Here is a 26,515-nt window from a genome sequence, read left to right on the forward strand (position 1 = left end):
ATGGGAGCACTGAAGTACATTAAAAAACTCTTGATGGACCTTAAGGGAGAGATTGACAGCAATACATTCATAATTTGGGATCTACCACCATACTGACTTCACTGAATAGATCTTCAAGACAAAAAATTAACAAGCAAACAGAGGCCTTAAATGACACACTAGATCACAGGGATCTAAACAATATTTACAGAACATTTCACCCCAAAGCAACAGAATATACATTCTTCTTAAGCTCACATGGACCATTCTCAAAGACAGGCCACATGTTAGGGCACAAAACAAGTTTATACAAATTCAAGAAAATTGATATAATACCAAGCATCTTCTCAGATCACAGTGACATGAAGTTAGAAATTAACTACAAAAACAAAACTCAAAAACACTCAAACACATAGAAGCTAAATAGCATGTTATTAAACAATGAATGGGTTACCAATGAGATCAAGCAAGAAATTAAAAACTTCCTGGAAATAAATGAAAATGAACACACAACCACTCAAAACCTATGGGACACAGCAAAAGCAGTGCTGAAACGGAAGTTCATAGAACTACAGGCCTACCTCAAGAAACAAAACGGACTAATAAACTATCTAGCCTGACAACTAAATGAAGTAGAAAGAGAACAGCAAGAAAAGCCCAGGGGAAGTAGAAGGAAGGAAATAAAGATCAGAGCATAAATAAAGGACATAGAGACTAAAAAAAAAAAGTCCAAAAGATCAATAAATCCAAGAGCTGGTTGTTTAAAAAGATAAACAAGATTGATGAACCCCTAGCCAGACTCATCAAGAAACAAAGAGAGTGGAACCAAATAAATAAAGTCAGAGATGAAAGAGGTGATATAACAACGGACCCCACAGAAATACTACGGATTGAAAGAAAATACTATGAACAACTATATGCCAACAAACTGGACAACCTGGGTGAAATGGACAAATTCCTAGAAACATACCATCTTCCAAAACTCAATTAGAAGAATCAGAAAACCTGAGTAGGCCAATAACAACGGATGAAATTGAAGCAGTAATTTAAAAACTTCCAGCAAACAAAAGTCACGGACCGGATGGATTTACAGGAGAATTTATGAAACATCCAAAGAAGAACACCTATGCTCCTCAAACTACCCCAAAAATCCAAAAGAAAGCAACACTTCCAATCTCTCTCTCTCTCTTTTTTAAAAATATATTTTTATTGATTTCAGAGAGAAGGGGAGAGATAGAGATAGAAACATCCATGATGAGAGAGAATCATGGTGGATCGGATGCCTCCTGCAAGTCCCCCACTGGGGATCGAGCCCACACCCGGGCATGTGCCCTTGACCGGAATCGAACCTGGGACCTTTCAGTTCACAGACTGACACTCTATTCACTGAGCCAAACTGGAGAGCAAAAAAATCGAAGCTCTTTTTACAAAGCCAGCATTATCCTAATTCCAAAACCAGATAAAGATACTACAAAGAAAGAAAATTACAGGTCAATATCCCTGATGAACACAGATGCTAAAATCCTAAACAAAATATTAGCAAATTGGATCCAGCAATATTTTAAAAAGATCATACACCATGACCAAGTGGGATTTATTCCAGGGATGCAAGGCTAGTACAATATTTGCAAATAACTGTGATATATCATATAACAAATTGAAAGATAAAAACCACATGATCATATCAATAGATGCAGAAAAAACATACAACAAAATACATCGCCTTTTTTTTTTTTGATAAAAACTCTCAATAAAGTGGAAATAGAGGAATCATACTTCAATATAATAAAGGCCATAAATGACAAACATACAGTCAACATAATACTAAAATGAGTAAAAAAACTAAAACCATTTCCCCTAAGAACAGGAACAAGACAGAGATGCCCGCTTCCACCACTTTCATTCAACATAGTACTGGAAGTCCTAGTCACAGCAATCAGACAAGGAGATGAGATCAAAGGTATCCAAATTGCAAAGGAGGAAATAAAACTCATTATTCGCAAGATGACATGATGTTGTATATAGAAAACCCTAAAGACTCCACTAAGAGACTAATAGACTTAATAAATGAACTTGGCAAGGTAGCAGGATACAAAATCAATATCCACAAATCGATGGCATTTTTATATACCAATATGAACTCTCAGAAAGAGAAACTAAAAAAGCAATCCCATTTACCATTGCTACAAAAAAGGTACCTATGAATAAACTTAACCAAGAAGGTAAAAGACCTGTACTTGGAAAACTACAGGACACTGAAAAAAAGAGGAAAATATAAACAAGTGGAAGAATATACCATGTTCATGGATTGGAAGAATTAACACTATTAAAATGTCTATACTACCCAAGAAATCTACAGATTCAACACAATCCTTATTAAAATACCAATGGCATACTTCATAGAACATATACTCCAAACATTTATATGGAACTAGAAAAGACCCCAAATAACTGCAGCAATTTTGAGAAAGAAGAACAAAGTAGGAGGGATCACAATACTGGATATCAAACTATACTACAAAGCCATTATAACCAAAACAGCCTGGTACTGGCACAAGAACAGGCATATAGACTAATGGATCAGACCTCAGAAATTGACCCATGCCATTACAATCAATTAATATTTGACAAAGGAGACAAGAACATACAATGGAGTAAAAAGACATTCTCTTCAACAAATGTGCTGGGAAAACTGGACAAACACATGCAAAAAGATGAAACTAGCCCACCAACTTACACCATACACAAGAATAAACTCAAGGTGGATAAAAGACTTAAATGTAAGGCATGAAACCATAAAAATCTTAGAGAACATAGGCAGTAAAATCCCAGACATCTGATGCAATAATATGTTTATGGATACATCTCCTAGGGCAGTGGTCGGCAAACTCATTAGTCAACAGAGCCAAATATCAACAGTACAATGATTGAAATTTTTTTTGAGAGCCCAATTTTTTAAACTTAAACTTCTTCTAACGCCACTTCTTCAAAATAGACTCGCCCTGGCCGTGGTATTTTGTGGAAGAGCCACACTCAAGGGGCCAAAGAGCCGCATGTGGCGCGCGAGCCGCAGTTTGCCGACCACAGTCCTAGGGCAAAGTAAACTAAGGAAAAAAATAAACAAATGGGACTACATCAAAATAAAAAGCTTCTGCACAGCAAAAGAAACCACCATGATATTGAAAAGGAAACCCACTGAATGTGAGAACATATTTGCCAATGATACATATGATAAGGGGTTAAGAGCCAAAATATATAAAGTACCCATACAACTCAACAAAAAGAAGAAAAACAATCCAATTTTAAAAATGGGCAAAAGACTTGAATAGACATTTCTCCAAAGAGGACATACAAATGGCCAAGAGACACATGTAAAAATGCTCAGTCACTAAAATCATCAGACAAATGCAAATTAAAACTACAATGAGATATCACCTCACACACGTCAGAATGGCTATTATAAAAAATCCAACAAACAACAAGTGCTGGTGAGGATGTGGAAAAAAGGGAACCCTAGTACATTGCTGGTGGGAATGCAGACTGGTGCAGCCACTATGGTAAACAGTATGGAGTTTCCTCAAAAAAATTAAAAATGGTACTTCTGTTTGACCCAGTGATCCCATTTCTGGGAATATATCCTAAAAACCCCAAAACACCAATCGGAAAGAATATATGCACCCCTATGTTCATAGCAGCATTATTTACAATGGCTAAGATTTGAAAACAGCCTAAGTGCCCATCAGTAGATGAATGGATAAAAAAACTCTGGGACATTTACACTATGGAATACTATGCAGCTGTAAAAAAGAGGGATCTCTTACCCTTTGGGACAGCATGGATGGAACTGGAAAATATTATGCTAAGTGAAATAAGTCAAACAGAGAAAGACAAATATCATATGATCTCACTTATCTGTGGAATCTAATGAACAAAATGAACTGACGAACAAAATAAGACCCAAAGCAGGGAGGCATGGAACAGACTGACATACCTCAATGTGGGGCTGAAGGGACGAGAAGAGATAAACCAAAGAACTTATATACTTATTAGTGTCCCAGTGCACGGATTCGTGCACACTGAAAGGAAATTAATTAGAAGAAATATTTTAATATTGCTATTCACCCTTTCTCTATAATAGAAGTGTCAACCAAATTCAAGACCAACAATGACAGATGGAAACACACGTGTGTAAATGGTGCCAGCGAGAGCTTTGTATGTACCGCGCATGCACAAGTCAGTTTAGCCTTTTAAATATATATAGATAAACTTGCTTAATTAAACCTGCTTTCTGATGTAGCTAAACTTTTTCCAGCCCACTGAAGCACCCCAACTTCTCTTTCAGATAATTGTCAGCAACACAGCAGTAAATATCAACATGAAGCAGATTATTATTATAGATCACGCAGGGAGAACAAGGTGTGAAATATTTAACTGCAGCGTTTGATTATATTCTGCGCAGTGACAAAACCTGAAGTCATTTTCAAGTTCCACCATTTCTTACTTCTTTTCAGTTGGGTCACGTTTCTAAATCTCTATCTTCTGGCTAATGAAAAGAAAATAGGATTCTACCGAGTCTCCTATTTACCTACTCCAGGACTTCTGTGAGGACCAAATGAGATGAGGCACAGGAAAATGCTTCACAGACATTTGGTTAAACTGTAAAATGTTTGCACCTGGCTATAAAGCAAGTCATGTTCCTGAGCTGAAGAAACTCCAAGAAGGCTAGTTGCTAGGGAGAGGAAGCCTGGCATTGCTATGTGACATCATTGTCCGGTGCCCATAGCAACCGTTTCTGGGCTGGGTTGTGGGTCGCATTTTGTGCCATGGGGTCTTGGCAGCATTGGCTGTGATTTGGTGGGGTGTCGCTCCGGGGTGGTGGCGGGGCCTGTGTCCCTTGGGGGAAGCCGAGTGTTGGTTTGTTGGCGCCGGGTCCATGGTGCCATTTATTTTTAAATGGCCAGTGTGCATGATGGCAGCTCCTGCGTAGAACGTCTGTCCCCTGGTGGTTAGTGCGTGTCATAGCGACCAGTTGGAGGGAAGGACAGACACTTAGACTTTATATATACAAGTATGCATAGCCCATGGACACAGGCAATAGGGTGGTGAAGACCTGGTGTTGGGTAGGGGCTGGGAGGAAGGGATGGGGGGGGGGGGGATGGGAAATATCTGTAATACTATCAACAAGATAAAATACATTTAAAAATGAAAAAAATGGAGTATGTGTATCACATACTTATACAATATGCAAAGAAAAGCCCTTGAAGGCTGCACAACAAACAATCCTTAAGGATTATTTAAGTGAAAAAAAGCAATTAGCAGAACAATTACACATGGCAAGAACCTGTATTTACATTAGAAATGAGTATACATGCACATGTGGACACAGATATGTATAAAGATGGCATCACCTCACTTCCACTGTATAACGTTTATTTTTGTCAGCACAGGAAGAAGTCAGGAAGGATGTACAAACTGATAACATGAGTTACCTCTGGGAAAGCAGGTGACCTAATTCATACAATTCCATATTTTATCAGTTAAATGAGCAGGTATTAAGTTAGCAGGAACAGTGGAATAAGAACCTCTGGAAATTCTCTCCCCGATATGAGCAATGAGAAAACTGCAAAACTGCCAGAATCAATTAAAATTTTCATAACTCTGAAAATTAACCAAAGTCTTGCAATTTAGGAAGCATTTACTCAAGAAATACAACCAAATCTAAGTTAAGAACTGTGAGCTTTGTGGCACTTTAATGTCCTATTCCCACCCCCTGTCTAGTTCCAAGGGAACCCTGGAAACCAGCAGTCCTGGTGAAAACAGAAGCCTGGCAGCCTGCAGAGGGCGGGACAGGGCGGGACTACTCCAAAGCCTCATTGCCAGAGAATGCGCATTATATTACCTCCCCACTCTCTTGGTTTCCTGTGTTAACTGGCCTGTCTCAGAGCTTACCAGGTACCAAAGGAGCATTGTTTCCTAGGGGCACTTATGACACCTATTCAGAGGCAATTGTTTCAACTTCATAGCTGCCTGCATGGGGAATAACAGTTGTGGCAAACAACAGGCTAAACCTGAAGCTCAACAGAAAAGGCTGAGGGGTGAAATGTGCACAAGGTGTAGAAACTCCAGCATATCCTGGGGGATCTAGATGGCCAGGCACAAGCTCTGCAAAGACCTGCAAAGGCCCTCACCTCCTGCCGATCAGAGGCTCTGAAAGTGAAGGCGAAGGCAAAGTTGCAGCTCTCCTGCTGAGGGTTGAAAGCAGCCCTCAGCACACACACAGAGCCTCTTGCCAAAAACTGAGAATCTTACTGGTTCCAGGCATTTAAGAAACTATTTCCAAACCATTAGCTGCCCGCTAAGCTAATTGAGCAGAGACTTCAGAAGCTACACATAAGAAAAATGCAGACTTCTCAGAATCTACATACAGACAGTTCTCGGGTTATGTCGGACTCAACGTACGTCGTTTCGTGGTTACCTCGCCATCTCCTACTTATTTATAAAAAAAAAAAGTTCCGTCATTTCGATGTATGTACATAGGTGTTTTATGTTTTTTATTATTTATTTACCACAAGGTCAGGAATTGTTATCTTTCTTTTAAATTTTTTTCACTGTTTCACTTCATTACTGCTGTGTATGTGCTCCATGTGAGTGACATAGGTGCTTATGTAGGTGGGTTCCAACTTATGGCGAAAATTGCATTATGTCGCGCCGTAGGAATGGATCTCTGATGTAACCCAAGGACCTACTGTATATAAAAGCCTAAGCAAACGTTTGTTCGACCAGTTGACCGGTTGCTATGACACGCACTGACCACCAGGGGGCAGACGCTCAATGCAGGAGCTGCTCCTTGGTGGTCAGTGTGCTCCCACAGCGGGATCACCGCTCAGCCGACCGATGGGCGCCAGACACAGGGCTCACAGCTGGCCACCATGGCCCAGAGACTGCAGCAGAGCAGCAGCGAGCCTACCTAGCGGTGGTGGCAGGCACAGCAGGGCTGGGATGAGCAGGAGTGGCAGGAAGGAGGGGCAGGCAGCGTTGGACTGCTGGTTTGGGCCCGATTCCAACAGGCCGCACCGAGGGACCCCACCAGTGCATGAACCCATGCACCGGGCCTTTAGTTAGCATAGAAAAGTCACTGAAAAAGCAATAACAATTACAACAAGCAGCAATAAGAAATCCTAGAGAGGTTGTAGAATTTGATTTCTAGAGTGACTACATTATATTACTTAAAATGCCCATTGTCAGCAAATCATTACAAGATATACAAAGAAACAAGAAAGTATGATCCATACCTTCAGGGCATAAAGCAATCCATGGGTGGTCCCTGAGGAAGCTCAGACATTGGACTGAGACAACAACTTTAAATCAGCTACCTTAACTGTGCTACAGCTAAAGAAAACAAGGAAAACAACCTCTGCTCTATCTTATAACAACAGAGACAGAATTTTAAAAAGGAACCAGACAGAAATTCTGTAGTTGAAAAGAACAAAAATGAGTAAGTCATTAGAGGGGCTTAATAACAGATCTGAGTAGGGAAAAGATAAAATCCCAGAGATGCACACCTAGACCCTTCATAAAAAACTGTCCAGTGACCAATAACAAGAGACTGGATCAGTAATCAAAAACCTACCAATAAAGGAAACCTCAGGACCAGATGACTTCACTAGTGATTCTACCACGTGTTTAACCCCAACACTCAAACTCTTCCAAAAACGTAGAAGTGGAGAGAAGGGAACACTTCCTAACCCACGTCCATGGAACCAGTTATTACCCTGGTACCAAAACTAGACAAAAACATCATTAAAAAAAATAAAAACTATAGACCAATATTCCTTAAGAAAAAATCCTTAACCAAAACAGACAAATCAAGTTCAGCAACATATTAAAGGGATTATCCACCTACAGTCATGTGGAATTTATCCAAGACATACAAGAGTGGTTCAACATGTGAAAAGCAATGTGATTCACTATGTTAACAGAAGAAAACACCTCATTATCATTTCAATATAGGACAAGTACTTGACAAAATTCACCATCCTTTCATGATTAAAAAAACAAACAGCACTCAAAATCAACATCTGTACCAAACTCACAGTGAACATTACACAGAATGTGTAAAAGTGAAAGTGTCCCCCCGAAGTTCAGGAACAAGGTAAGGGTGTCCACTCTTGCTACTTCTACACAATATTGTACTGCAAGTTCTAACCAGGGCAATTAGGGAAGAAAAACAAAAAGCATCAGGTTGGGAAGAAAGAACCAGAACTATCTTTATTTGCAAGTGATCTGATCATGTACACAGAAAATCCTAAGAAACCATCAAAAAAAATGTTAGAGCAAATAAATAAGTTCATCAAAGGGTGACAGGATAAAAGGTCACTACGAAGCACACAGAGGGCTCTCATTCTGGGTGGGCTTTTCCTCCCAGGGTCCAATCTTGAGTTCTGTGGTGCTCCGAAGGCAGCTGAGCCGGGGCCTCCCTGCCTGGACGCAGCTCTGCAGGGACTCTCCATCACCTCCCTGAGGCAGCAGGTATGTGGTGCTCCGGAGGCAGCTGAGCCAGGGTCTCCCTGCCTGGACGCAGCTCTGCAGGAACTCTCCATCACCTCCCTGAGGCGGCAGGTCTCCAATGTCCTCATTCCCGGAGAACAACCTATGGCTCACTCCTCCAGCTTTCCAATGAGTCTGCAAACACTTAATGTCCTGTATTAAACTTTTCTACTTAGAATTGTTTCTATTTTCTACTTAGAATTGTTCCTTTTTCCACTGAACACTAAAAAATATACAAGAGAAGGCTGTCGGGCAGTGATGATCAAGACTGAATTTTTTTCTGACTGACTGGGTCTTAAGTGTAAATAAGCCAAACAGAAGAAAGTCCAACCTCTGCCTTGGCTTTGGGGGAGTTGGACCAGGAATTGCTCCAATGGAAGGGAACAGCAGAAAGGCTTCAGAAGAGGGAGTCAGAAGCTGGCCACACCAAGGGGTCACTAGCCTTGGCGTCCTATCTCCATTCTTTCAGTGACACTCCTGAGACCCAGCTGCACTCCGTTCCCTCCCTCCATCAGAACTTGGGCAGCTGCTGCAGTCTAAGAGCTGTGAACATCACATCGGCCACCAGCTGTGATGTTAACAGGGAAGAGGGGAAATGCCAGTTACAACAGTGCCCTGCACCAGCCAGGATTGGGGGCACAGGATGAACAGGTGGTGGATACCACTCTTGTCATTGTGCACAAAAGAAGTAAGCCTCTTTTCCTTAAAAAATATCAATATGCAAAAACCAATTGCATTTCTCACTTCACACTCATTAAGATGTCTAATATCAAAAATAGAAAATAGCAGGTTTTGGTGAGGATGTGGGGAAACGTGCTGTGGTGGAATGTGAACTGGAACAGCTCTATGAACCACAGAATGTGGTTCCTCATCATTAAAAACAGAGTTTACCATATGACCTAGCAATTCTTACTTCTGGGTATTTAATCAAAAAACGGAAAGCAGGGTCTCAAAGAGCTACTTGTGCACTCTTATTCATAGCAGCATCATTGACAAATGCCAAAAGGGGGAAGCAACCCAAGTTCAGTGGATTACTCAGCTTCAAAAGGAAGGAAACTCTGAGACATGCTACAGCATGGATGAACCTCGAGGACATTATGCTGAGTTAAAGTGAACCAGTTACAAAGACAAAGACTGTATCATTCCACACGTATGAGGTGCCAACAGCAGTCAAATTCATAAAGATAACAACTGCAATGGCGGTTCAAGGGGCTGAGAAGAGGACATGTGGGGCTGTTTAATGGGTATAGTTTCAGTTTTGCAGGATGAATAAAGGTCTAGAGATGGCTGCACGACAATGTGGATGTACTTAATGCTAGCAAACTGTAATGGTTAAGATGGCAATACTACCCAAATGATCCACAGATTCCCACAATTTCTGTCAAAATTCCGAGTCATGTTTTGAAAAAATAAAAAATCCAATCCTCAAATTCATACATAATTGTAAAGGGCACCAAATAACCAAAACAATCTTGAAAAAGAACAAAGCCGGAGGATTAACACTTCCTCATTTCAAAACCTACTACAAAGCTACAGCAATCAAAGAGTGGTACTGGCATAAGGACAGACATATAAACCAATAAAGTAGACTAGAGAGCCAGAAATAATCTGTCACATATATGGCCAAAAGATCTTCGATAAGGGTGCCAAGTCCATTCAATGCAAAAAGAAGAACAGTCTTTTCAATAAAGGGTGCTGGGAAAACTGGACATCCACATGCAAAACAATGAAGTTGGATCCTTACCTAACACCATATACAAAAATTAACTCAAAGTGCTCTTCCTCTGAGGAGCAGCCCCCCTCACTCTCTTCCCCCTCTCCTTCCCCCACAGGCATGCATCTCCTAAACCTAAAGGACCCCATGAGGCTTGCAACCTGGGGAGCAATGGGCAGCAGCCCCTCATCCCAGGCTCACCCCTGAACCTGCTCCCAAGGCCTGCTTTTCTCTGACTTCCCAGGGACCTAAGGCAGACCAGCCTGGCTCTCCTGTTGCTTCTTCTATGCTAAGTCCTTTCTTTCTCCTTTTTTAAAAATTATTTTTATTTTTATTTCTTTATTGATTAAGGTGTTACATATGTGTCCTTATTCCCCCATTATCCCCCCCCATCCCTCCCACTCATGCCCTCACCCCCATTGTCTGTATCCATTGGTTAGGCTTATATGCATGCATACAAGTCCTTTGGTTGATCTCTCTCCTTTTTTAAAAAATATATTTTTATTGATTTCAGAGAGGAAAGGGGAGAGCTAAAACTGTTTTACTGTTCTCAGCTTTAATAAATGCTCCCTCATAGTAAAAAAAAAAAAATTAACTCATAATGGATCAAAGATCTAATCATAAGAGCTAAAACTGCATGAGTGGGGGTGGGGGGTGGGGGAGTAATGGGGGGGAAACGGACACATATGTAAAACCTTAATCAATAAAGAAATTAAAAAAAAAAAAAACACAGGATAAAAGGTATATTCCTTGGCATGGCCTATCAGAATCTCAATGATCCAACCCCCAACCCTTTTGGTAAAGTATATAGTATTAAGTTTGCCATCCATGTTACACTTAGGCACACTTTTTTTCTGACTTCATCTTCTGGAATTCTCCAACTTGAACTTTTACTAAAGCAATTCTGAAAAAAAACTTGTATTCCATCAACACACTATGCTCTAATACCTATATCTTGGTAAATGCATTCCCTTTACCTAAAAGGTTCTCCTTCCATTTGTCTACTTAGAAAATTATTTCTCATTCTTCATATCTCAGCTCAGTTGTGGCCTCTTCTGTGAAAGCTCCCCTGGTTTCCCGATGTTTCCACTGGATTTTGTACATACATCCATTATTGTATTTATCATATTGGGTTCTATCATCGGCATGTCTGCTCCCCACTAACCAGTAAAATCCAGGGTAGGGACCATGGTTTTTCTGCTTTGTATGTTTAATAATTAATGGTTTCTGGCATGTAACAGAAGCTCAATAAATGTTAGTTAAATTTTTTTAAAAAAGCTAAAACTATAAAACTCTTAGAAGAAAACAGGAGAAAAGCTTCATGACCTTGGGTTAGGCAATGATTTTTTGGATATGACACCAAGAGCACAGGCAACAAAAGAAAAAGTAGACAAAATAGACTTTATCAAAATTTAAAACTTCGTGCATCAAAGGATACTATCAACAGAGTAGCACTGGCTGTTTTGGCTCAGTGGATAGAGCGTCAGCCTGTGGACTGATGGGTCCCAGGTTCGATTCCAGTCAAGGGCACATGCCCAGGTTGTAGGCTCGGTCCCCAGTAGGGGGTGTGCAGGAGGCAGCCGATCAATGATTCTCTCTCATCACTGATGTTTCTATCTCTCCCTCTTCCTTCCTCTCTGAAATCAATAAAAACAATATTAAAAAGAAAAACAAAAGTAAAAGGCAACGACAGAAGAGGAAAAGTATTTGCAAATCACATCCTATATAATAAAGAGGTAATATGCAAATTGACCATCACTCCAACACACAAGATGGCCGCCCCCATGTGGTCAAAGATGGCCACCCCCATGTGGAGACAAGATGGCCACCACAAGATGGCCAGCAGGGGAGGGCAGTTGGGGGTGACCAGGCCAGCAGGGGAGGACAGTTGAGGGTGACCCAGGCCTGCAGGGGAGAGCATTTGGGAGTGACCAGGCCTGAAGGGGAGGGCAGTTAGGGGCGACCAGGCCAGCAGGGGAGGGCAGTTAGGGGCAACTGGGCTGGCAGGGGAGGGCAGTTGGAAGCGATCAGGCCTGCAGGGGAGGGCAATTGGGATGGGGGGACCAGGCCTGCAAGGGAGGACAGTTAGGGTTGACCAGGCCAGCAGGGGAGGGCAGATGGGGGGGACCAGGCCTGCAGGGGAGGACAGTTAGGGTTGACCAGGCCAGCAGGGGAGGGCAGATGGGGGGGGACCAGGCCTGCAGGGGAGGACAGTTAGGGGTGACCAGGCTGGCAGCGGAGGGCAGATGGGGGGGACCAGGCCTGCAGGGGAGGGCAGTTGGGGGCGACCAGGCCAGCAGGGGAGAGCAGTTAGGGACAATCAGGCCAGCAGGGGAGAAGTTAGGCGTTGATCAGGCTGGCAGGGGAGTGGTTAGGGGCAAGCAGGCAGGCAGGCAGGCGAGCAGTTGGGAGCCAGCAGTCCTGGATTGTGAGAGGGATCCCAGATTAGAGAGGGTGCAGGCTGGGCTGAGGGACACCCCCCCCCCCCGCCCCCGTGCACGAATTTCATGCACCAGGCCTCTAGTCTATAATAATAAAAGCATAATATGCTAATTAGACCAAACAGCTGAACAACCTTCCGGACGTCCTTCCAGATGTCCTTCCGGATGACCATAGATGAAGCTGGGGCTGCGAGGGCTGAAGCCCTTACATGAATTTCATGCATTGGGCCTCTATATAATATATAAAGAACATGTAAACTCTACAACAGAAAAACCCAATTCAAAATGGGCAAAGAACTTAAATAGACATTTCTCCAAAGAAGGTATTCAAATGACACAATAAGCACATGAAAAGATGCTGACCATCAATGTTAGAGAAACGCAAATGAGAACTACAATGAGCTACCACTGCACACTCACCACAAACAAGAACAACCAGGGCTGGCAAGGATGTAGAGAAATTAGAACACTCATACATTGCTGATGGGAATACCACATAGTGTAACGGCTGGGGAAAGCAGTGTGGTGTTTTCTCAAAAGGTTAAACATAGAACTTTCCTAAGACCCAGTAATTCCACTCCAAGGAATCTACCCTGTGGGAGCAGCTACAGCGTTTGGACAGGTTCAAGCCTGGGACTAATGAGAGGGCACAATCCTCTTGTGGCAAAGCCACGTGCAAGCCCCAGCACAATTATAGCCAAAGGCTATAGTTGTAAGCTTGAACCTAAGGTCTGAACCTGTGGTCCCACGTGGCTGAGTGATGTGGGCTTGATAGAGTTCAGGTGCATATAATTGAGTAGATTCAAAACCCACACGAACGTTGTAAACATCTTGACCATGTCCTTACTTTGCCTCGTGGAATCTGGCTATAAAATAAAGACTCGGCTTGCAGGTTGTGGCGCTGTTACTAGCTCTCCATCAGAGAGGAAAGTGTCCCACCCAGACCCAGCTTTTTTCTCTTATCTGTCTTTTCTCAATCCTTCATCGCCCCCTCTCAGGCTCCGGGAACCTGGCTGTGCTGGCATGGCACATATGGTGCCCAATGTGGGGCTGAGTATGGGGAACAGGGGCCTGAGTTCAGCCTCACCCATGGCCATGCTGGAAGAAAACTGAAAACAGGGATTCAAAGAAACACATGTACATGCATGTTCATAGCAACATTATTCACAATAACCAAAAGATGGAAAGAAGTCACATGTTCATCAACAGATGAGTGGATGGACAAAACGTTCCCAGACAATGGACTATTAATCAGCCACAAGAGGAATGAAGTGCTGATACATGCTACTACATGGATGGACTCAATATAATTATACTAAGTGGAAAAAGACAGTCGCAAAAGGCCACACATTGTATGACTGTCCAGAACAGGCAAATCCAGACACACAGGAGGTTGACAGTGGTTGGCAGCCCAGGGACTGCTCCTGGGGACAGAATTTCCTTTTGAAGTGATGAAAATGTTCTGGAATTAGATAGTGGTGATGGTTGTACAACTTTGTGAATATACTAAAATATACTCAATGTATACACTTTAAAAGCGTGAATCTTAGGGCAAAAAAAATTTATCTCAATTTAAAACAAACAACAAAAAGGTGAGGTAAATAATAAGCATCCACAATTTCTTTCACTCTTTTGAAAACTCTGGGTGGTCACTGCAGGCCAGTGCCTTCCCCATGGCGCTGCAGGTGGGCGGGCTGGCCAGCGCTCACCTTGAGGTGCTGGTGCATGCAGTAGCGACACACCTTGTGCTTCATCTCGTGCGTCACAGCACTGGAGGAAGGAATAAACCCACATTTTGGCTGCAAAATAAATAAGAAAATCTGCTTAGGGAGAAACTGCATACCTTTAAGCAGACATAGATCTAAAAGGCAACTTTGGGAGCAGCAGCAGTGTTGGACAGAACTGTCCCCAAAGCTGCTTTTCTCTCCAACCCCTGATGCTTCTCTTGTCGCATCATCTAAACATCTCTTTGCTGCTCGAGTCAGAACTCTCATTGGTCCTCAGTTGCTGGATTGAAAAGCACAACACAGAGTCACTTTGTGTTTTCAAGACAAACGAGACTGGAAAGATGCTGGGAGTGCTCCCAGCTCCAAGAAGCAGGACCTCATTCTCTCTGACAAGAAGTCATGAACAGGAAGGGCCCATCTGATGGTTGCTAGGCTCCCAAAACGTCTGGAACCCCAGGTGCCTTTTGAAACCCCTGGTTTCTGGGCACGTACAACATGTAAGACCTGCACTTAGCATGTGGCCCTGGAGAGCTGCCGCGTCTCTGTGAGGCCAAGGCACTCACCCTCTGGCTTGGGAAGCAGGTCCGCAGTCCCCACTAAGCACAGGGGTTGTGAGTGCTCAGGGCCAAGGGTATGACCTGAAAATCACCACCAAAGAGGTTTGGAAAAAGGAGACAAACCATGGCCTGGGACATCCGGGAAGCTTCCTGAGGAAGACCTGAGCAGCCCCCTGGACACTGGGCAGCAGAATGAAGCCAGGGGCCTGGCCCTTTATCTGGCAATCATTTCCTCCAATAGACGAGTAATACCTCTTGTCCCCCCCTCTCAGGACTCCTGGCCACGACAAACCTAGGCCTTGAGAGTCATGTATGTGACTGTGCCTCCGGGGAGGTTTCCCTTGAGCAGCACAGAAGCAAAGGAACAGAGTGCCCCCCGGTCCGAAGGGCAAACCTCAAGCTGACCTCCTGGAACACAGCATGTAGTGTCACCATGGGGCCCACAGGGCATGGCAGAAGGGGTGGTCAGGGGGCCTAGCGAGCTGCACCTTCCAGAGCAAATGGGGAGGGTGGAACCCAAAGCACTTGTGCTGGTAGCTGTCGGCCAGGGCCTGTCCACTGTCTCTCCATTGCAGCACCTGGAAACAGGCCTAAATCTGGGGCCAGGGGAGCCATGTCCCTTGGGTCTGGCCGGTAGGAGAAACCAGAGCAGGATGGAGCAGGTGGCACTATGGGAGGAGCAGGAAGCAGATGGAGTCTCTAGGAGGTGCTGGTCCTGAGAAGGGCTGCGGGGCCGTGGAGACAGCAGGAGCTTCTGCGGGAAGGTGTGCTCTGGCAGGTACCCTGGACTCACAATTTGAAACCACCTTTCCCTTCTCCCCACACCAGTCCCCTTTACAAAACTTCACCTTGATCTCTACACACAGAATCGGCCGGTGCTCGGCAAAATGGTAGGTCTGAAGTCTGGCTAAATTGGGAAGGCACAGAGCGTAACCACTGAGAGTGTCCAGGTCCTTGTCACAGCGAGATTCTAGAAAACAGAGGTGGAACATACCTGAGGATCAGGGCCAGAGATACAAGATGATGCTGCAGCAACTTGGCAAATTCCCTGGAGGAAAGGCTAGCCCTGGCCTCCAGCCCCTGGCGGCTGTCTCCAGCTGGAGCGTGCTGCCTGTCAGGGCCTTTGAGTCACATGAGTGCAACTGTGACTCGGGGTGGGGGCTGGGTCTCACAGTATCAGCTCGACCTCCGGAAGGCTGGAGGCTGAGGGCAACTAGCTAGTCCGCTGTGTCTAATGCCCATCCCTCCAAAAACCCTCCCACCACAGCGGGGCAGCCTCCGTGCGTGGCACTCCTCCATGCGCTCACACATTGCTGCTGCAAGCAGGGCATGCACCCCAAATGACTCCAGGGGGAAGGACACTTGGAAGCACCTGCCCCCAGAGCCCCTTCATTCTGCTGGTCTTACCTGTGTCCCTGAGCTGCGACAAGTCATAACATGACGATGACAATGAGTTCTATAGGCCCTTCTAGTAAATTATCAGATCCTGAGGTTGGTCTTGGGGACCCCCAAATGTTCAATTGTCATCAGAAGTGAGGTGGTCTTGGGGACTGCCCCCAAATTCTGTGAGCCCCTTAACCCAGGAGCTCAGAGGAAGGAGAGCTCCTGCGGGCTCCCCGGGAGGCTCATGCTCACAGCTCTGTGGCCTCCAGACCCCACGTGAGGTTGGCTTTCCTCCTTTCACAGAACAAGGCTGATTATGAGTCATTATTACAATGGGGCACAGTCCTTATTACTGTTAAGTAGCATAAATTTAATTACTAATCCTAAAATAAAATAATGGCACTGAGCAGCATTGCAGCTGCATGACAGAACCTAGAGCAAGTCTCAGTCTGTCTTCGTCTAGTCTAGAGGAGGAAACAGCTACGACGCTGTCCTGGCTTCAACATGGCTATGACCTCCTTCCCCCTTCAGCCCTCTCCACGCGGAGCCCACTCCTCTAGGCCTCCTCCACCAGAGGCTTCAGGCATGGTGCTCTGGGGCTTGCCTGCTCCTGTCAAATAAGGGAGACTTCTCCACCGGCCACTGCACACCGTGGCTGCCGGGCTGTGTTTTGGGCAGAGGCATGTCCACCTCAATCACAGGGGCTTTACCTCTTTGTCTCTGAACCTGAAAGGCAAGGCTTTGTTTGACATGGCTTCTGTCACTAAGCCATGACCAAGTTCAAGAAGGTACGTGAAGTGACGAGGAGGCATGTGAGGTGATGGGGGAGGCATGTGAGGTGATGGGGCAGGTATGGGAGGGATGGGGAGGCATGTGAGGTGATGGGGCAGGTACGGGAGGTGATGGGGAGGCATGTGAGGTGATGGGTGAGGCATGTGAGGTGATGGGGCAGGTATGGGAGGTGATGGGGAGGCATGTGAGGTGATGGGTGAGGCATGTGAGGTGATGGGGCAGGTATGGGAGGTGATGGGGAGGCATGTGAGGTGATGGGGGAGGCATGTGAGGTGATGGGGCAGGCATGGGAGGTGATGGGGCAGGTATGGGAGGTGATGGGGCAGGTATGGGAGGTGATGGGGCAGGTATGGGAGGTGATGGGGGAGATACTGCCCACAGAACTCACGTCTCCTGGTCCCCCAGGAGGACAAGCAGGCTGGGTGGCTCCAGCTCTGGGGCTGGTCCTCCGGCTGCAGACTCTGTGGGCCTGGCCCTCCTCTGCGGTGTGGGTCTACCTGGTTTCCTTTTGACTCCTCCAGCCTCCCTTTCCTTCCTGAGTCTCCCCTAACTCCCTTGGCTCCCTCTCGCTCCCAAATGCATGTTTATTAGTATTAATTAGTTCCTGGTCATACATTCTCTGCAGTGGCCTGGGGATCTGATGCCAGAATTGTCTTTGTAAGCTCCTGGGATCTCTACCCTGATGATCAAGTTTCTGGCAAAAGAAATGCTGAAAGCTGCATCTACCTAACATGAAGAAAAATGTCACACACTTCACATCGGGAATCTTAAATGACAAAGGAAATGTGTAAGTTAGAAGCCCTTACCTGGTCGTTCAGACTGTATCTTTAAGCAGAGCTGCTTCACAAAATCTAGAGGCAGCTGGACCACCTCCTGTAAGGACAAACAGCAGCAGTGTGGGCGCACAGCACTGAGAAAGTACTGGATGCCGCGAAACTGCACACGAACAGTGGTGCAAACGGTACATTTATGTGACTTATATTTCAGCACATTAAAAAGTCCTCAGTACTAGTATGTGGGCCTCATGTCCCGATTCAACAGAAGCACTGGGAGCGCCGGCCCTCCTCAGAGCGGCTGGGTGCCGGGTGGTGACCAGCAGTGGTCTATCACCCAGTCAGTGTCCTCACGAGCCCTGGCCTCTCCTTGTGGTGTCCCTGTGGCAAAGCAGGGCCGGAGGGGCTTGCTGCTGGCACAAACGCTCCCAGCAGCTGTCTCCACAGACACACTGAGCCTCTCCCACTCCCCAAGGAACAGCTCAAGGAAAGGGTCTGATGGAATACTAATCTCCGGTGAGACCCCTGAGGGCCCTCCACCACAGGACTCAGAGGCCCGCAGGCTGTGCATCTGGGCGAAAAACAGAGTAACTTCTCTCCACATTGCTGCTCCTTGCAATTTCCTGAGGAAGGAGCTTTAATTCGTGCCCTCACCATTGTCCCGGTGCTGCCTGGGTGGCAGAGCTCTCCCTCTGGAGAAGCCCCACAGGACACAGGAGCCCAGCTTAGGAAGTGAACGCCCAGGCCTGCCTGGGCTTCCTGGTGCACAGACGTGCTCCTGCAGTGGGCCCTGGCTGTCAATCGTCCACTTCCCAGCCTGCTGTGCGAGCTGACCTCATGAATTTTGGCATTTACCTACACATGCTATAAACTGATAAAAGGCGAGTTGCTAAAAATTCAGTTCTGAATTAGGTAAGGTGTGACTGGTTTGGCTCAGTGAATTAGGTAAGGTGAAACAATGGAAGAGGGGGGATTATAAACATTTGAAAATTCAAAACTTAGACATTCACAAAAGCCCAAGGTCTCACTCCACTTTAAACAGGAAGTGAGCAGATGGCACTCGAGGGACACTGTGCAGGAAAGATGAAGAACTGCCTCCAGACCCTCCCTCAGAGAAACACCTCAGCCCCGCCCCCCGGGGCAAGGCTGGGGCAGGGCCAGCACAGCAGCTCAGGCCTGCGCAGGTGTCCTGATGCCTCGGCTGGGAAAGGCAGACAGGCCCTGCTGGAATCCTCAAGTGACAGACACGTGCAGAGGACCAAGGGGGTCGAGTCCAGAGCTCAAAGTGGCTCAGCTACTCTTGAAACGCATCTGTGACTGCCCCACCTAAGTCCACAGTCACCAAGGTAAAAAGTAGAATTTATTTCTTTAAGCAACTTTAAATTCCTGCTTTTATAATGAGTTCTATTTGTGTTTTAAGTCAGAATAAAATGTTGGTAGTAGACACCCTTCCTAGCATTTGGTTACATTAACCAACCCTTGCTTCAGACTCATGACCCTGTGAACCGTGCCATCACCTGCCAGATGGACGAATGGCGCTTCAGAGCCCTGGGAGGCAATGGGCATCAGCAGGGCATGTGGTATTAACTTAGGGAAACTGGAAGAGCACAGAACCCTCCCAGGAAGTGTACCTGGAAGATGTGGCCACACCAGCTTCCCTGCTGACAGGTATTTCCCTCAAAGGGATGTCGGGAGGCTGCGGAGGAGAAGGGCCGCCCACACTGGAGGCCAACAGGGGAGCGGCACATCCGCAGCCTCCCAGGAGCTCCCTCAGGAGAATGGCACCCTCACTCGCCACACGTACTGGCCTGGCCCGTGCCCCCATCGTGTTAGGGTAAAGGTGAAGTCCAGGCCGCCCAGGGGCACCCAAACTTGGAGGCCGAAACCCACAAAAGTGAGGCAAAACTTCTAAAATTCGCCAGGGTCTCCACTACCCCCAGGATTTAAGATGCAGACATCTGTAGGCATAAAGGGACAGCCTCGTCCCCATTGCCTAACCGCCAGTTCACATGGAAACCGGCCCAGACCAGTCCGCAAACAGCTGAGCAGGCCCGGAGGCAGCACAGGCACGAGCAGGGTGCTGTTGGGCCTCATGCTCTCACCATGGGGCTGGTTGTATCTTGTCCCAGGACACAGAGGAGGGGAACGCTCACCGGCTGCATCTGGCCCACTTCCTGTCAGGTGGCATCTACACAGGCTGACTCTGCCTGTATGTGCCGTGTGCAGATCAGAGACGTGCTCTGGATGCCGCCGTCCAGTGGGGCCAGGCCTCAGTGGCAGTCCCCTGGGGACATCGCGTCTGCCTGGGGGCAAGACAGGCTGTGCTCACTCAGGTGCTGTCTCCATGCCAAGGTGTCAATGGGATGCATGTTCCCAGATAGCGACCTGTGGTCTCACCTCATGCACCCAGGGACCCATCCACTGTGGATGGCGGAGCATGTGTGCCCTGGGCCAGGGGACATCCTGACGCTGCTCCCACTTATCCGGCTGCTCTCAGCTGCCCTCACCTCCCACCACCCTCCTCACTGGCCCTGCCAGGAGAAAGGTCTGGAGCCTCAACGCTGTGATACAGAGAAAGGCTCCGCAGGGGCCAGGTGCGCCCGCTCCCTGGGACTCCGCACACAGACTGCAGCTCCCTGCGGGCCCTCCACTCTGCGTGGGCTGACCTGCAAGGCCACAGGATGCTGTGGAAAGGACAGACACAACTTTGGGCCAGATCATCTCTCAGATCAAGTACTGGGGAGCCCGGGCTGAGTCTCAAGGACCCTCAGAGCCCTGCAGTAAACCCATGTGGGGAGGTGCTGAGAAACCCAGCCAAAAGCCGCACCACCCTGCCAGCTCCCTGGTTGGCCCACCCTGGAAAAGGGTCTGATGTCTTCAGTCAAGGCTGCAGCCTGAGGGACACCCGCAGCCAGCCCCACATCCTAAGCTTGTCTAGGGACCTTCTTGGAGGATGCTTTACTGTTAGAGCCATTGATAACCTACTTTGCCCGGCAACCCTTCAGCTTCACAGGTGCCCTCAACCTCCTAGGATCATTTTTCCCAGGACAGACGCAAGGCATATGATCTGCAAAAAGGAGCAGTGCTCTCTGGGTGCAAAGTGATAAACCTGTTAGTCTGTTCAGGGCCCTGATCTAAAACAGGCAGCAGGGCCAACAGATACTAAGACAGCTGTCCCCGGCGTGGACCAAAGCCACTGTGGCTTCCTATACTGTCTCCTCCCCAAGTGTCCAAACTACAGACCTTGTCAGTGACAGGCACCCCTCTCAGTTACCAAGACCAACAAGAGCCAGCAGTGCAGACCAGCCACATGCACTGGACGCAGCAGGCTGTCTGGACCTCGCTCAGGCCCTCGCCATGCTGCACGTCTCCAAGGCGGGGGGAGGAGACTGGTACCCTGGCAAGCAGGGGTCTCACGTGGTCTCTCTGAACCTCAGGCTTTTCAGCTAGAAAATGGGAATAATACTATCTGCTCTGCTACCTCACAACACAGCAAGTGCGAAAAACAAACCGCTCGGAAACTCTAACATGAGGAAATATCAAGCTCAGAGTTCCAAACTGTAATTGAGAAGCTGGTATTATTAATACAGATCTTGCCCATGAACTTAGACTCCATAAATGAAACCACTTACCCCACAATGAACATAGTTCTCCCCCAAAAACTCTTTCATGACATTTTTGCCAAAGTCGACTATGTTTTGTAGGTGCTGGAATACTTCTTCTGAGGCCTGCAACAAAGAAGCACAGGAAGGCCTTACTGACGCGGCACAGGGCGCCCCGTCTGCCGTCACAAACAGGAGACGGCGGTCCTGACCGCGGAGGAAGGGGAGCCTCGCCACAGACACTGCCAGACCCACTGGAGCTTCTGTCCTCTCAGCTCCCAGGCCCACCTCTGCCTTCTACCCAGGGCCCCACGTGACCCACACCTGTGCCAGGAACACCGGTGGATTCCACCAGCAGCTCATGCACCGCTTGTGATGAATTGGACTTTGAAAATCTCTCTTGTCCAAAAATCACTAGGTATTTACATTTTATTCTTCAGCCTCTAAATAGAGAATAAAATATTTTCTCCCAAGTCAGATGTTCTTAAGGAGCCAATAAGCTATGAGATTTGGGTAAGACAGCAAATCAGCTCTGTGTCCCTCCCCCTGACAGAGGCGAGAACTCCGCAGGGTCCATCCCAGGTCTAAGGAACGAGAGAGCTGTCCTCAAGGGCAGTCCAGGTGGTGCTGACACAGGGCTTGAGCTCCAGGGAAGGCCTGGGCTGGGCTGCCATTTGCACTGTAGCATCCGCAGACCCAGCCTGCATCCCAGGGCACGTGCAGTGTGACGTGTGAGAATGAAGCCCAACAGAAAAGCCCAGAGCACACGCAGTGGCTCCACACAGCTTGGTCCAGGGCTCCTGACAAAAAGCTCCTCTTATGGACAGCATGACCACAGGATTCCCACTGGTAACGCCACTGACATAATAAGTAAACGTAAATTGTTGGTTTCCTGGGAAGACAATGCCTCAATAAACTGACACAGGAAAAGCTGACCAGAGCTGTGGGTCTGGGCTCATGCTGAGTGGAGAAGGGGGGCTGGAGGCAGCCTCCCAGATGGCTCTGGTCTCCACTTGGATTCCACAGAAACACAACGGCCATTCTGCCCAATTCCCACTCCCCACCCCCACCCCCGCCGTCCCCACTGTGAGGGCCGTGCCCACAGCTCCTGCCTTTGCTTTGGAGCAGGGCTCACACCAGCTCCTTTGCCTCCCCCGCTTCCCCCAGGGCCACAAAGAGGAAGGGCTCTGCAGAGCTCCCTTACTGAGCCCCGTGCCCACTGAGATCTGGATGAATACCACAGCGACACCCCACTTCCAGGGTCACTGCCTCCCAGAGGTCAGCAGGGCTACAGAGCAGCAACAGCTCCAAGGGTGTCCACAGTCCTGGGCTTGGGTGACTCAGCAAATAGAAACCAAGGCTCCATCTGAACTGCCTGTTGGGACTTGCAATGCTGCCTACCTGCCAGCATCCCAGACTTCATGTTCAGAGATGGGGAAACGCAAAGCTGAGACCTGGCCCTCGGGGTCCCCACCAACCACAGGGCTCTCTAACTTGAACGGGCGACTCCTAGCTCAGCATCCAGGGACTCCCCACAGTGACCCCACCAAGCACTCGGTCCTGCAGGAATCAGACCCACCACGTTCTGACTGAATGCTGTGTCACAGTTAAGTTTCTATAATGAGCATTAAGACTTCTCCATCAGAAATAAAATCAAAGTGTTCCTAAGTCATTGTTTCAATGACTGGGTGGCAAACTCAACAGATCTTACCTTCTTCCTATTGGGAGGAAACTTCAGAAAACGCAGTACCACACAACGCTATTGGAAAAGAAAGCAAAGGGTGATTAGTGCCGCCTACAGTCTGGGGGGTGGGGTGTGCAGGAGGGGTTGGGCAGCTTGGGGGCTGTCCTCAGCAGTTTGGAGGTGGCAACCTCAGAGGCAGCCCACTGGCCTGAACATGCAGTGCCCCCATCAGAGGACACACTGGGGTCACAGGGCAACCAGGAATACCTGTGCCTTCTGATCTAGCCAGCCCACTCTCAGGAATTTATCTTAAGGAAATAAGAATGTACAAAAGATTTTACTACTCATATAAAAGTATTGCTAATTCTAAATAAAATGGAAACGATCTCAATGTTACCAGCCCACCCTAGGGAGCTACAGTGTCCTCCTGAGAGCCAGTCCCCACAAACAACCACACTCAGTGGTGCACCTGTTCTGCAAGGCCAGCACCGCTGCCCTGTGGGGGCCGGGCTGTGGGGGCTGGGCTGTGAGGGCTGCCCTGTGGGGGCCGGGCTGTGAGGGCTGCCCTGTGAGGGCCAGGCTGTGAGGGCTGGGCTGGGCCGGTGGCCACAGGTCATGCCAAGAGGCCAGCTGTGGAGCCAGCAACACCCATTCAGATGGACAGCAGAGAAAGGTGAGAAATCAACCTCACCAGCCCTCATTGGCAGAAAGACACCTAATCCTAGGGCTACCATGGCTGAAGGGCAGGCTGCCTCGGCTGCCCTCAGGGAGGTGCCCAGGGGGGAGTGGGCACTGCTGCCACCAGTGAGCGCCAGGGCTGCCACTGCACCAGGTCTAACCAGCTGTGAAGGAAACTTTCTCTCTACACAGACATCGGAACGCAGGTGTCTGAAATGTGCCTTCTTCTCAACATCTAGGACATGATGCCAAGAAAGAGAGGGGTCAGATTAAGAAGACAGTCTGGGCCGGGCAGCTCTGCCCACAGCAGGACAGGGAGCGAGACACACTCACTTACACCTTGGCACCCCAGATGAGAATCAGTGATTTCAAAAAGCTAAAAAAGTCACTGAGTGCAGAAATGACACATACAAACAACCTCAAAACGTACAGAGTTAAGGGTACAACTTGTCACTTATCAAAGCAGCAGGAAGCTTTCTGTGTTGCGAGGGTCCCAGGGGTGACGGGTGGCGGGGGAGTGGGCCTGGCAAAGGTGCCTCCGATCCACTCTGAGAACATCAAGTCATTGAAACATCAGGATGCCCGGCAAAGCAAGGCTCGGAATAGCTCTAAAAGCACAGCCTCACAAATGCCTGGCAGCACGGGACCAGGCACTGGCCGCCAGAGTGCTCTGCAGCCCCGGAGATGTGCGTGAAGGGTATTCTACATAGTTAGGCTGCAAGGTTGAGTGAAAAGGCAGGAAAACAGAAACAAATAATTCTTTTTTAAAAATATTTTTTTATTGATTTTTTTTAGAGTGAGAGAAACATCAATGAGAATCATCGTTCAGCTACCTCCTACACTCCCCCTACACTGCCCTGACTGGGAATCAAACCAGTAACCTCTTGGTTCATGGGTTGATGCTCACTGAGCCACACTGGGCAGGCCAAAGGATTCTTAAGTACCCAATAAAACCATATAATGGAGGGAAGTGCATCAGAGTATTAACAAAAGTTATTTTCTTAGTGTGGAAATATTGGGTGCTTTCATGTACTGGGGGGCAGGGGGGGACCCCTCAGCCTGGCCTGTGTGCTCTCGCAGTCCAGGACCCCTTGCTCCTTACCTCCCGCCTGCAGCGGAGGTGCCAGCCCTGAGCCTGGCTTCTGGCTGAGCGGTGCTCCCCCTGTGTGTGTCATAGCGACCGGTCTTTACGCTGTTTGGTCAATTTGCATACTAGAGCTTTATTATATAGAAATTTTCTGGAACTGAGGAGGAAGCAATAGTCGATATTGAACACGAATAAAAGACCATAAAAACCAATATATTAAAAAGGAGACCAGCCCAACTGAAGCCAGAGAGAGTGAACCTATGGGTGGAATTAAAGGGTTAGGGCCCCAGGCAAACACACAGGGGAGGCTGGTGTGGCCTGCAGGCACCCTCACTGGTGTCTCAGGCTGCAGCCTTGCTGTCGCAGGACAGCCTAGCCTTCCACTGGATGACGGCCCAGAATCGGGCCTCCCGAAGACCCCCAGGAGTCAAAGACCAGGCAGCGGTTACGGGAGAGGGAGACTGACACACCACAGCAGAGGATGACACCCTCGAGGGGCTGCCCTGGGTGTCCAATGGCTCAGGTGCTTCTCAGTGAGGCTGCCTTTTGCAGTTGCCCTGCCAGCCCCAACCTGGGTGGCCTCTCAGAGCATCTGTGACAACCTGGCCAGGTCAACGCCTGTGGTGACCCAACGAGTAACACACCACAGGACCCACAGTGGGGTTGGGAGACAGGGGGTGGGATATGGTGCTGGGTGGACAGCCTCAGACAAAACAGAGAGACGAGACATCTCGCCGAGGGGAGTCCATCGAGGTCAGAAGGAGGACCTGTTCCTTCCCAGGCTGGCAGCCCCATCTGGACCCACCACTACTGCATAGCTGACGCAGGCACAGATGACCGTGAGATGGGGAGGGGATAGTGGAGTTACACATCCACGTGACAGGCAGGGAAGGGCACTCAGGGGCTGAAACAGAGGAGACTCGATGGTCCCTGAAGGGATGGCCGGTGTGACAGCCAGAGGAGAAGGAGAACAATTTGGAATGACAAACACTGCATGGGTGACAGTGAGTCTTGGAGGAGCTATCAAGGTCCCATCCTCCCAGGCCACACGAGGGCTATGGAGCAGGAGCACAATGCATGCGTGTGGGGGCGGGGCATGCCGTGTGGAGGCGGGGCAGCCAGCGTGCAGTCGTCCTGCTGCTGCACACGCAGAAACCTTCCTTACCTCACAGGTACACGGGGCCACTGCTCCCTAAGTGCTGACTGAGGAGGAGGCTGGGGAGCCATGCCACCTTGTGAGACCAGGCCTAGCTGGGCAGACCTCGATGCTAGGAAAACAGGGCTCAGCGCTCGCCAAGGCCAGGGCTGGAAACCACCAAAGGAAACACAATTGGGAAATAACTAATCCTAATCATTCAACTACAGGTGCAAACAGATGGGAGCCACATGCAGAGTCTCCAATGAGTTCTTACCAAGAAAGAAGTCACATCTACTGTATCAACCTGTATGGATAGAATTAAAAATCTCAAATACAGAATCAGTTACTTATTTTAAAAAATCTAGAGGCAACTCTTTCAACTAGATTCGGAAAAAAAATTAAAGAAGGGAGTG

General features: G+C 47.9%; 1 protein-coding gene across 4 annotated transcripts in view; it reads right to left on the bottom strand.

The window, feature by feature from the left end:
• BICD2 (BICD cargo adaptor 2) overlaps window positions 1–26,515 on the bottom strand; it is a 143,355-nt gene that overhangs the window by 37,974 nt on the left and 78,866 nt on the right. For all 4 annotated transcript variants that reach the window (XM_080668810.1, XM_080668811.1, XM_080668809.1 and 1 more), the window contains 5 exons: window positions 23,227–23,274; window positions 21,546–21,641; window positions 17,947–18,013; window positions 15,814–15,935; window positions 14,391–14,480 (listed from right to left, as the gene is read on the bottom strand). In XM_080668810.1, coding sequence (XP_080524936.1) covers window positions 14,391–14,480; window positions 15,814–15,935; window positions 17,947–18,013; window positions 21,546–21,641; window positions 23,227–23,274 — 423 coding nt within the window. The remainder of the gene's footprint in view (window positions 1–14,390; window positions 14,481–15,813; window positions 15,936–17,946; window positions 18,014–21,545; window positions 21,642–23,226; window positions 23,275–26,515) is intronic.

Source organism: Plecotus auritus, assembly GCF_963455305.1.
Source record: "Plecotus auritus genome assembly, chromosome: 5".
Lineage (NCBI taxonomy): Eukaryota > Metazoa > Chordata > Mammalia > Chiroptera > Vespertilionidae > Plecotus > Plecotus auritus.